Raw genomic sequence first — 12560 nt, forward strand, 5'->3', positions numbered from 1 at the left:
TATGATCATTGTCTCGCTGCTGTTGTTGTTCTCTTCTGCTTGGGTTTTGATTTTTACTAGGAAAAACAATATTCCTTGACCTAATGCAACCCTGCCTTATCTGCAGGTCCATGTTATGGTCCTGTGGTGCTGGACATACCCCATAAAAAAAGAACAGTCTGACTAGGAAAGATTAATAAAATGTGGGATAAAGAAAGTATCACACCATTTCATGAGTAGGGGATCAAGGCATATAGGCAGTTTAAATTACTTGCCCAAGGTCTGTTGCAGAGCTATATTAAGAATGAGTATCTCCTGGATCCCCATCCAGTTGCTCTTCCATTTCTAGAGAACTGAAGACCCCTTGTTTGTTTTGGCTGAACTGCAGTTTTGAATAGTTTGGAAGGCATTTGGAGAAAGAAGGGGTCTATTAGTCTTTCCTACTGAAAGAAATATTAGCAGGCAATTAAAAGAATAATAAATGAGATTCATTCAAACTGCTCCGCTTGCTGTTGCTCTCAGCTTCAGGCAAGAAGGTACATAGAGGTCATTAACCTACCACTTATATATCACACGCCACTAGTGTCACCTGGGCCCTCCTAAATTAAACCATATATTTTAGACAGAAATACACCAGTCTCACAAAACATTTTCTATTCAGACTGTAAATTCAAAGGACATGGCTTTTTTCTCTACAGCGTCTGCATTGCACCTCCTGTAGTATCACCTGGATAAACAAGACCAGTTCATACTCCCATCATTTTAATCCATTGCATCATCACGATTACTTTGATTAATTTCTTACTTTGGAGCTTAAAAGAGCAAAGAAACCATTAACAACATGAGCAGGGGTGGTGCCAGAAAGGCATGGACACTGACCCTGGTGCCTTGTTCTCCTTCCTGTGTGCCAGAAGAGCTCTGTGCTGCTGTAGGGAGGGTATCGACTGGTGGCCATTGAGCTACATCAGGGGAAGCTGAAAAAAGCTGCTGCACCCCAGTGCCCTCTACATGGGCTATGTCCTCTGCACATTCAAGGGGCAAAGTCAAGATTTAGTCCCAGGAGAGCATGGTAGAGAAGTTTCCTGGATGATGATATAAACAAGTCAAAACCCATCAGTTACCATATTCATAGCTACAGGCCAAATGCTTTATTCATAATGGTGCAGTGAAAGTATTAACATTGCATTTGTTTAAAAAGTAACTAGAAGGCCATTTGTGACCCTTATAATACACATGTGAAGCAGTGCTCTGCTGGTTTACACTGGTTACATTCTGCTTTATATTTTCCAGAGGGCCAAATTGCAAGGATTTTTACTGCAGTAACAACTGCTATGTATGAATATAAGTAACTAATTTACCAAAGTTTCACACAGTGACTTCATGGCTTCTGCTTCACAGCCAAAGGTTCTGCAAATCTTTTGGTCTTATTGTTGACTTTGGGTTGTTTCTGATTGTATCTTGAAGCCTGGAAATACTGTATTGCAGTAAAGTAAATACATTATTCTTGTTATTGCCCTTGTTATTAGAAAATATTTATATAGTGCAGTAAATTTACATTGTACTTTACTAAAATAGATAAAGGCAAATTCTCTGCCCTGAAGAGCTTATAATTCAAATAAGACAAGACAAACAAATCTACAACACTTTGGAAAATGGTGGGTGAAAGGATTATTAACTACGTGAAAGGGGCAGAGGGCCTGCATGAGGAGGGAGGGGGATGCTATCATGATCAGTTTCCTAATTTTACATTGCAGTAGCATCTTAAAAGTCTCAAAGGGGACAAAAGCCTGGCTATACGAGGTGCTATGCAGAAACCTGGCAGTAGCGTGGCCTTGCATCACTGACTCCCTGACATCCCTGCCTGGGGGAGCTCTTGGCTAAAGCCAGCATCAGTCCAATTACAGCACAGAGTGCCGGGTCTCTTGGTTTTAGCCCTGCCTGAGGGAAAATCCACATGATTTCCTGCCCTGAAGAATTATAATTGAAATTGGAGAAAACAAATGCACATACAAGAAAGCATTACAGGGAAAGGGGAGTGTAAGGGTTGTTGGCTGGGTAAAGGTACAGTGGGACCACCTGGAGGGAGGGGGGAGGGCTTTTAGCATCATTATATTCACCATGATCTGCAGCTCAAGCTGCCTCTGCCCTGACCTCCTGACAGCTAGTTAGAAGGGAGAAGCCTGGAAGTAATCTTTGTTGCCTGATCATAGCTGATACACAGTAACTACTATTCTCCTAATCTGAGTTTGTATTAAATATGGGATTACTTTGTCCTCAATGGAAGAGAAAGAAGGTGTCCAAGTGTCCTTGAAGAAGACCACAGCTGCAGAGTATGTGATATTCCTAAACCTGCAGTCCTGCAGTAACTTTTTGGTGATCCCATACACAACTGTTCAGAAAACAGACAAAATTCCTGGCTCAGCTTAGCAACTTAATTCAACCTCTGCTGAAATCTAATGGGTATGAGGGAGAACAGAGAGCCTGTAAGCTCTGCTTTGTCCTCTGGGAGGTGGGAAATCTTTGTTCCCCTCATTTACCCACAGCAAACAACCCAGGAGAAGGGAAAGGACAGAAGGAAGCTCCCTGTGGCTGTCCTCACTTCCTAATCAAAATAAGATGCTGCCCCCAAGCATTGCATGAAGGATAAAGGAAGCCAGTAGCAGCCTGGGCAAGGATAGAGGACTGTGGTAGCTGAGGGGGGTAGGTGGTCTTCACTGATCTTTAAAATAGGAGCTGCAAGGAGCAATGGGGTTATGCGTCTGGTAAAGACATGGGGCTGAGAAGAGATTCATTTGGAAGTAAGAAGAAAAGGTCCAGGATGAATTCTCTCTCCAGAGAACAGGCAGATGTAGAGCATCACAGTTGTAGGAAATGTGTTTGAGTGGGCAGCTCCCGTTGTCAAACACTAATAGTCATATGTTGGTATATTCACTGGGGATGGGCAGGAAAAAAAACCAGAAAGCAAACCATCTCTCTAAATATCCATATGTATCTGTATTTGGGGACATTCTTATGAGTTATTGCAGACTGACTCATGATTTCTGTTCTCCTGAGGTTCACTGTGCTGGAGTTATCAGGCAGGCAAAAGACAGGAGTGGGAGCCGAGTCCCTTGGGACTGAGTGTCTTGTGGGATTTATATAGCATGCAGGTAGCTGAGTCGTGGTTGGGCTCCCAAGGCACAATTTGCTCAGTCCAGCTCATCCCATGGGTGTCTGACAAAGCAGATGTCCATATCCAAAACTGCAGAATAGACTTTCAGCCTGAGAAGTGAGATGTGTACATCCAAGGTGTGTTTCATTGCCTCCATTGTAAGGGGAAGTGTGGAGTCAGTGGATGGAAATTAAAAAAATACAAAGAAAAGCAAGAAAGAGTGTTGTGAGGTAAATCGAGAAGAACAGGAGATATACTAAGAGGAACGGAAGGAATACAAGGTAAATGAGATTAGGGAGTACACTACCAATTTAGAGCTTGTAGCTGGAGAAAAGTTCCTGAGTGTGATATGCTAAGAGGGGATGGCAGCTTTTGGAGTGCAGACAGATGTAAGTTGATAGGAGAGATAGTGAGTTTTTCTCTTAAGCAGAATTTATCACCAGAAAGCTTGAATTAAAACAAACAAAACAAGCCTAAACCTCTTTTCCAGAGTTTCACTTAGCAGCCATCACTGAAAGAAGAGTTGATGTTCTTCCATAAAATTTTGATCAATATGACTTTAGATCGCTTCAGTGCTCTGCAAAAAAGTGCTCTGCAGATCACCCAGGCACTTAACCAAGGACACTTGGATGTCACCTCTTGTCACAATTTGGTCCAATGATAAAAGTGTATTTTAAAAATATTAAAATAGTTTGATTGACAAGGATTATTTTTTTTTCCCTGTGAATCTCTGCCTGAGAAGACAGGCTGCTTTAACTCCAGGAGTTCAATTATACAGTCTTCGAAGGAGAAGAAAAATGATAATGAATGCATTTTAGAAACCTCTAAAAAGTTACTTAAAATAGATTTTCCATACATAATGTTGCCACGTGAAACTCAACTGTCTCCTGGTCTTCAGGGGCTAGAAGAAAGCAGCCTGTATTCATTTGGAAATTCAATAATGAGGCTCCCCTGCCTCTGGTGGACTGTGTGATGCCACGCCTGGGGCTCTGCCACAGACAGGGCTTACCCATCGAGCTGTTCACTTTTTCAGGAGGTGGAATGGGAGTGATTTGACTTTAGGTTACCCAGGAAGCTAACATGCTTTTTCTATAAGTGTGTCCCAGCTTGCTTTAGTCTTTCATTGTTTTCAGGTTTTTTTTGCTTTTTCTTCACTTGTTTCTTTAAAAAAAAACAACAGCCAACATCCAAACAACCCTTTATGTCACAGCTCTTTTAAGTAGCTCTAGTAAACATGAGGTAAGGGCATTGTATGATAGAGTGGGAGAAAGTATTTGGTAACTGTGATGTGTTTATATTGGCATTCCCTCAAGCCCAGATAGATAAGAAACAGCATGTATAACCCAGTTATAATGACTGGTCCAGGTACTCTATGGTATCAAGGAGGCATTTCAGCACCTCTCATTTCAGTATTCAGCCTTCCAGTGAAGCTGCTGAAGTGTGTTTGCTCAAGACCTGCTTTGGGTGCTTTCTCTGTTATCTGCAATATAGTGCTGTGGGATGTCATGTTTCTAAAGCAGTCAGCGGCCTTTTGTAGAAAACAGTGTGATTCAAGTCTTTGCTATTGAAATACCGTTGTAAGTAATTAAAAGATTTCAGTGTATTTTTGTTGTTGTTGTTAAATATAAATTCTTAAAATGCAGGGATTTAAGGGAAGGATTGGCCTAATTTAGTCAGTAAGCCACTGTCCTCTTAAATGGGAAGCAAGTGATTCACAATTGCAAGCTGTCTTGGCAGAGTGAAAAGCGGAGATGCAATCATCAATTCACAACAGCATTTTGTGTTCAAGGAATAATCAGACCTGTTTTTAACAAGGCTGCACTGCATTGCTAGCCTGCAAAGTTGTGCTTTTTTTCCCCTTCCAGATGATTTTGGAACTGCATATGCTTTTTCAATAACCAAGCTGGACTTCTATAATGCTTTGCTTAATGTGCCTCCAGATTCTGTTATTTATAGACTTCAGCATATTCAGACTGCAGCTGCTAAAATACACACAAAAGAAAAAGCACATTTGTAACCTGTTAAGACTTTGCTCTGAGATGCCAGTGAAGTTTGGGATTTAGCATGAAATATTACTGGGTGACCTTTCAAGGAGCATCACAAGAGAACACCTGTTTATCTTGGAGACCTTTATTTTGTTGGTTTTTTGGTTTGGTTTTTTTTTTTTTTTTTCTGCTGTTGAAGTCTTCCAGTGTTCTGCTTTCCAAGGGAAATCTGGTCTTTGTGTGTACCATGTGTTATCTTCAAGATGTGTTCAGGCAGACGATTTAAGCAATGTAGCATCTCAAATGAATAGTTCTTCCAGAAAATGCGTTTTGTGCAAATGTGCTTTGTTAAATTTAGAGGGAAACTGTAAATATATTGTGATTTTTCTCTAAGTTGTCTTAGTCCTATCAATATGGCCATGATTTGCTCATTAAGTGCTTTTCAGTGAAAATCGGTGGAAAGGATCCTTCGTAACTATGCAAAAACCTACATATTCCTGTGTATATAGTGCAAAGAGAAATCTCTTAATATCACAGCATATGTTTTATGAGTTAATAAGATGACAGTGTAGCTTTTTAATGTCATAATGGACAATGAACAAAGGTGTTACTATTCATTTCATAAGACAAAATATCAGAAGAATTATGTAAGTGGACACATAACCAGAGCTCCCAATTAGGCTGTAAGGGTAGGACCCTGCTTATCCTCACTGGCTTGGGCCTAATGAAGCTCTTTTCTTAAGGAAGTACCAGTTCCTGTAGAATCAGTCTTTGCTTTCAAAAGCATCCTGTAAGAGGGCGATGTGACAGACAAAACCAGGTAAACAGGGTGACACTCTGGAGACCCTGGAAAGTTTCTGGCCTCTTTTCAGTAGAACTGCAGGGGGCTGGAGCAAACATTAGAAGCCTGCATTAGGGTCCCATCCCAGAAAATAAGAAACTTTTCCAAAAACGCTCTGGTACATCACTTTTTTTTTTTTTTTTTTTTTTTAAATTTAATTAGTAAACGTCCTTTTGCGAATTGTTGCAAGAAATGTTTTCCTTCAGTTCCTTTTGAATTTCAGAATTTAGGTGAGATTTTTCTCGGTGTTAACTTAAAACTAACCATGCAAAAATATGAGACAATGCCTCTTCTAGAAACATTGTGCGTGCAATATTATTAATAAAAACCATCTTCAGAGTCATATTGGAGATGTTCATTTTTTTCATGTACTCCAGGTAGGATGGCTGTGGCACAAAATTAACATGTTCATTGTTGCTACTGCCAGCTTTCTTCTTCATCCTAAGGTGGTCAGGAAGAAAAGGGTAGTGACTGACAGGAAGTCATAGATTCATAGAATGGTTTGGGTTGGCAGGGACCTAAAGATGATCTAGTTCTAACCCCCATGCCATAGGCAGGGACAGCTTCTTTTCTTTCTTTGTCTTCCTTCTTTACTGGGTGTCCGTTCTGTCTGTGCTGGAGAAATAGAAACACTGGGAAGAACCGGTACAAAGTGCTTAATATGTTTTAGAAGACAGCTGGAGCTAGCCTGGTAAATGACTTGTATTTTGGCAGGTCAGGTGGAGTGTGACCAACCTAATGACCTCTATCCCATGAATCACAGTGAAGAGTAACAAACACTTCGCACATGCCATTACTTTAAGAACTGGAAAACTTGCCTAGATATAACAGTTCATAAGGTACTACATCACTCCTTCCCATCTGCATTGTCTCAAGAACCGGAACCAATAACATTTAATGTCTTTGCGACTCATCATCCCAGATTTCAAAGGGTCGATGGCATCAGTCTTTTCCTTGACAGATTTAGTGGTCACTAAAATTAGACAAAGAAGTGAAATTACTGAAGGTCACCCAGCAGATCAGTGTCAGAGTGAGGCAGAGAACCTCCTCCTTGCGTCCCGGGGCTGGTCACTGACCCAGGCACTCCACAGAGCCTTGTTACAGTGGTGCATTTAATCAGCTTTACACTGTGTCGTAATTCATTGTCTGTGGTGTTATGGATATCTAAAGGGTAGGATTTTAACTTAGCAATCTGCTGTGTTATTGAATTAGTTTTATGTTGTGTTAATTTCTTTGTCTCATGGCATTCATTGCCTGTGATAATTGATGCACAATATATAACTGACTTCTGTATTCATTTGGGTAACTGCATTTAATTGCCTGGTATAAAATATGCGTACTAAGTACAATCTGCTATGAGTGCTATGACTGAGAACTGCTCATTGGTATAGGCTTCAAGGTGCTTTATCTTCCTGACAACCTGTCTGAGGAAAGTCTAAATGTCTCTCACAATCCACCATCCAAGGACTGGTACTTGCATTGTGTCTGCAAAAAGAGAGACCACGAAAAGTGTAACATGGAATCACTTTACAAAGTGTTTGGCATTAAAATTTTGTTAATCAAAAGCTCTCAAATAAGGAAGTTTGTATTTACATCCCTGCCTTTCCCAAACCTCAAGGAACAGCAGCACCCAGAAGACTTCACACATTTTCTCCTGTAAATCAGAATTATGGCTTTATTTGCTTCTGAAGTTACTTCCCTGGAGTAAAGCTACTCCCATGCACAAGTGTTTATAAACATAGATTTCTTTTACATATATCTCCAGGTCATTAATGCCTGGAGAAGTACTAATGACTTATAAATCAGGAATGCTTTCTAAAGGTGTGATGTCAGTGTAACAGTGTTGATTAATGTCTGCTCAAGCTACACAGGATCCCTACATAAGGCTACACTTTCTTGCCTGTTTAACCATTATCACAGTGATTCCTTTTATTTTTAAGAAAGCAAGAATCTTTGCTAGTAGATATATTCCTCATCAAACACAGTGCTTTACTTTTCATATGATCTAGTGAGTGGGTTTATTTGTTTCCCTGGCTTGTTTTGTTTCCATTGTCATGAGAGATATAATAGTGCAGTGTCTGAGCTGTACAAAGAAATGCTGAAATTTGCCCAAAGCTGATTTTACTTGAAGCATTAATGAAACCTTCCCTATCCGAATTTTCAAGTTTTTAAACAAAAGCTAATGTTTGAGGCTAAATCAGGTGTGAAATGCCTGTGAGATTATTTTAGCCATATTATATTGCTCTGTATTAATGTAACTCTTGAGTTGTCAGTAGAAGAGATGTTCACAATTAGTATTTTTCTCTTTAAGAGAGCTAGTTTCTACAGGCTGTGTCCTTCAGGATGTAGCATTAGTTCTGCCTACAGCTTGCTGCAAATGATTCACTGTTCATAGTGCATTTATGCTTCTTATTCAGCTCTCTTCCACTGACAAAATATCCTGAAGCAGTTCTTGGTTAGATAGAACTACTTCCACTTTAGGCTGCTCACATGCTTTTTTGTCTTTTTTCCCCTGGTTTAGCCTGCATTGCATACAGGTCCTGCTGAAAAGACAGTAGACTTAATGGCCAGAGAGAAAACAAAGCTTCCCAGGTCCAGCGTGGGCTATGAGAGTATGTTTCGAGCAAAGACTTTCATGGCACATTGGGCAGAGCTGGTGGCATAGTACAACAGGAATTTCACCAATTAACCCACTGATTCTGCTTTATTTCATATTCATGGTGTTATATTTTTCCTCTTTGTTGAGGACTTCAACAAATACTTGTGGCTAATTCATGAAAGCATACCAAAATTTGAAATATGTAGACAACCTGGTAGAAGGCAAACACCAAAAATGTCACCTATTAATTCCCGGTAAGCTGAGGTGCATTTATCTAGCCCAGTGTCGGATTTTTTTATGGACCAGTTCCCACTTCTGGCAGAGCTGGTACAACTGTAATGTGGTTTAGGGGCTGCAGAGTTTGGCAGCAGACCTCATTATGTCACCCAGCACACACTTCACAAGGCAATGCAAACAGAGGGAGAAGGGGTGGCAGAGAGAGTCTGATGCCCATTTTCTACCCATTATCCCAATAATCCATACCTGTCTGAGATGTCTTTGCCCCAAAACCATGGAGCAGCACCTTATTCCTCCCCAGTAGTCAGGGTGATGCATTATAGGACAAGTAACTGACACACAGCAAGGTAGGAAGAGGCATTTCATCGCTATTGGTTTTCAGATGCACCTTCCTACATCAAGACAACAAGGCTGCCAGTCATGGAAAGAAATGAACCACTCTCATCTGGGCTGTTCAGCATATATTTGTAAATCAGGATTGATCTGGGAGTGATTCATAAAGAGCAAGGGTGGCTGTACTGTGTGAGAAATAACTTATTGACAAGGAATAATTCAGCCAGCTCTAACCTTGAAATAGATGTTTGTGGTCAGAAGTTTATAGCCTGAGTAGAAAAGAGCTAAGTACAAGTTTAAGGAGCTGAACAGGAGACACCCAGTTTTTAAAAACTTGACATAAATCTCAGGTGGCTTGCCTTCTGTTAGTCACATTCCCTGCAGAGGACTTTCATTCAGTGTTTGCTTGGTGTTTATAGATGTTATCTAAAAGCTAATTTTATCATAATTTTTTATGTTATGTATAATGAAAAGTGGAGATCAAATAAGAATTGGAATTGCAAATTCAAATATTAAGAGTTGATAAATACTGACTTTTAAATAGACTCACTGAAGATATGAACAAAATGCTTTTTAACCTAGTGTACTGGTTATTTGAAAATTACAGGATACTAAAAAATGTACAGAATTGTCTGATCCTGACTCTTTCTTCACTTTTACAGCTATTGATGTGGTCGTGTTCCTATGAAGTTATCTGTACAGTGTCAGGGAACTATAAAACTTTCTAGCTTGTAGTTTATGCAAATCACATGAAAAAAAAAATATCTGTAGGAGGTACTAAGCTAAAATATGGTGTAATCACATCAGTTGTGTCTTTCCTAAAGATGAATTCTTAGGGTTTGCATGTTTGAAACCTCTTAATTAAGGACTGTCAAGTACTTTTTTAAAGACAGCACAAACATCTTAGGGCTGAACAAGTCATCAAGATGCACCTGCACAGCATTAATGACCTCCCTGAACACTTGTAAGCACTTGGTCAGTTGTTGGCTGCTAGTACCAAACACTGTAGGTCAGACCCCTTAGGCTACTGGCCAGCCAAAAAATAATGCAGCCCCCTTTCATCCACAGTGCCTTGTAACTAATGCACAAAGATTAACATGGGCACATATCTGTGATCACCCTGACCCTCGTGTTTTCTCCCTCTGCTGTGAGTGTTGGGAGCTCACAGCCTTTGCTTACACCTCTTACCTGTTAGCTCATTCAGTCTCCTTTCCGACCAACGATGCAGTGCTGCAGTGAGCTTTACGAACAACAATAACAACAGCAAGTAGTTACCCTTATGTAAAATTCATGGTCTGACAGATACCTGATGAAAGCAATGTGGTTTAGCTAAAGACAGATAGTCCACTTTTGCATGAAGCTAACTGAGCTTTGTGAGCCAAAGATACAATATTAGTTAAGAGGCAGACACCATCCTTGGCTTTGTTATGTTTTCTTACTTTTCCATCTCTCTGTAGGCTGTAAGTCATTGCAGATGACATTGCAGACTGTTTTTTTCCCCTTTTCATCTCAGAACAGGAGACTCCTTGAAACTTGCAACATCAGTTAATTGTTAACAGTTTTTTTTAAAAAAATCATATTAATCCCTTAATATGTTCTTGCAGCTGATACCTTCATGCCAAGGAAGCTGTGTAACTACTGATAAGACCTAATTTGTGAAGGGCTTTTCAGTGGTCTGGCAGGTTCATAGGTGGCACTGTTTGTTCAGCAGGCAAGGATGGGTGGTCACTGAAACACCTCTACCGCAGCCACTAAATGTGTGCAAGGAGGCTGGGGCTGGTGGTGCAGGGGGAGTGGGCAGAAGCTCTGAGTGAATTCCCAAAGCGGTCTGCTGTTTCGCAGTTATGTTCTGACTGCAGCACTTGATAGCTGATGTCGTCTTTTCTCTTCCAGAGCCTAATGAGCTGTGTGTGGGCCCTGCGTTCAGTGATATCCCATCTCAAGATGCTACTAATACAGTAGTTAATTATTCCTAGCTGAAGAAATCTAACAGGAGCAAAAGGAACTGGGGAAAAGCAATGGCTGCCGGTAAATATCTCAGGTCTGCAAGGTCATAAGAAAATAGTTGGAAAAAACTGATTTCAGCTGTGACTGGGGAGGAGGGAAGATAAAATGTGTGATCACAGCTTGTGTTTGGTTTAGTATCAGAAAGGTACCACTCCCTAGCTAGCTGACCCACTCTTCCTTCCCCAACCCAGGAGAATCTGTGCCTGGGCTCAGTCTATTTTGACCGTATTCATGATAATTCTCTTCTGTTTTTCAAACAAAACTTGGTATTTCCCATAGTGAATCTATTTGCTTTGACCTTTTTTTTTAGTTAGGGGTTAATGTATTCTTAAATCTTTTATCACAGAAAATTGCACTTTATGGAAAACAGGTCTTTCCTTGGGGTGTGTTTGATTCTTACAGCTTTATGACAAGTTTATATATATTATGACAGATTATATATAATTAAATTATATTAGAGGATGGCAAGGTGATTTATTCAGGTTGGGAGTGGTCTCAGAAGGTCTCCAATCCAACATCCTGCTCAAAGCAAAGCCAGCCATAGGGTCACTCATAGGTTACTCAGGGCTTTATCAAGTTGAGTCTTGAAAGCTGCCAATGGCAGTGACTGCAGAGCAGTGGCTTTTCAGTCATCATGGTGAAAAAGTTTTCCGTACAACTAGCCTGAATTACTCTTGTTTCATTTTATGCCTTTTGGTTTTGCTGTACAATACCAAGCACCATTATCAGTGAATCATAATTAAGAAACAAAACAAAACCAAAATAAGCAGTGGTTGTCATATTTCATTTTCACTGGAGGTTTTGGTTAAAAATACTGGCCCATTGACTTTTCTACTTACAGCATGTTTCTTTTCTTGTAGCAGCTGATGGTTTGGGAAGTATAGCTATAGATACAACACAACTTAACATGTCAGTCACTGATCCGACTGCTTGGGCTACAGCTATGAATAACCTGGGGATGGTTCCAGTAGGACTAGCTGGACAACAGCTTGTGACAGGTAAGATTTTTCTTTTTTAAAGAGATCTCTTGTACTGTCCATGAATTCTTTGGGTCCTTTTAAAAATATATGAAACTATTTCTGAGAATATTGTATTTTTATATTCTGAAAACCTCAGCTATGATTAATATTGCATACTGTGTGTTAGTCTCATCTTGTAGTAGGTATATAATCCATATTATTTTTTAACTTTGTGGAAAAGCCAAAACTCTTTGGGGAAATTAAACAACTACACCATAGATCCTTGTGTTGGGTCAAGACCAGGAGGCAGGTCACATAAGAGAAACATTTGTTTCTATTTCTCTGTTCAAGCAGGATGTCTTGAGGTTCTGCCAAGGAACACCCTGGGCTGAGAACTCTTGACTGTAGAAAGATCTTGAAATTGTGTTAACTGGGCAGAAAATCATGAAGCCCATTCAATTTATATGCT

The 12560-nt window shown here is 40.1% G+C and overlaps 1 protein-coding gene across 10 annotated transcripts in view; it reads left to right on the forward strand.

The window, feature by feature from the left end:
* ENOX1 (ecto-NOX disulfide-thiol exchanger 1) overlaps window positions 1-12560 on the forward strand; it is a 392145-nt gene that overhangs the window by 243170 nt on the left and 136415 nt on the right. For 9 of the 10 annotated variants that reach the window (XM_080376795.1, XM_080376801.1, XM_080376802.1 and 6 more), the window contains 2 exons: window positions 11019-11153; window positions 11993-12130. In XM_080376795.1, coding sequence (XP_080232921.1) covers window positions 11144-11153; window positions 11993-12130 — 148 coding nt within the window. In that variant the 5' untranslated portion in view covers window positions 11019-11143. Of the gene's footprint in view, window positions 1-5897; window positions 11154-11992; window positions 12131-12560 lie in introns of those variants that run through there. The other variant, XM_080376803.1, reaches the window with a different exon arrangement.

This window comes from Falco punctatus (genome assembly GCF_963210335.1).
Source record: "Falco punctatus genome assembly, chromosome: 2".
Taxonomy (NCBI): Eukaryota; Metazoa; Chordata; class Aves; order Falconiformes; family Falconidae; genus Falco; species Falco punctatus.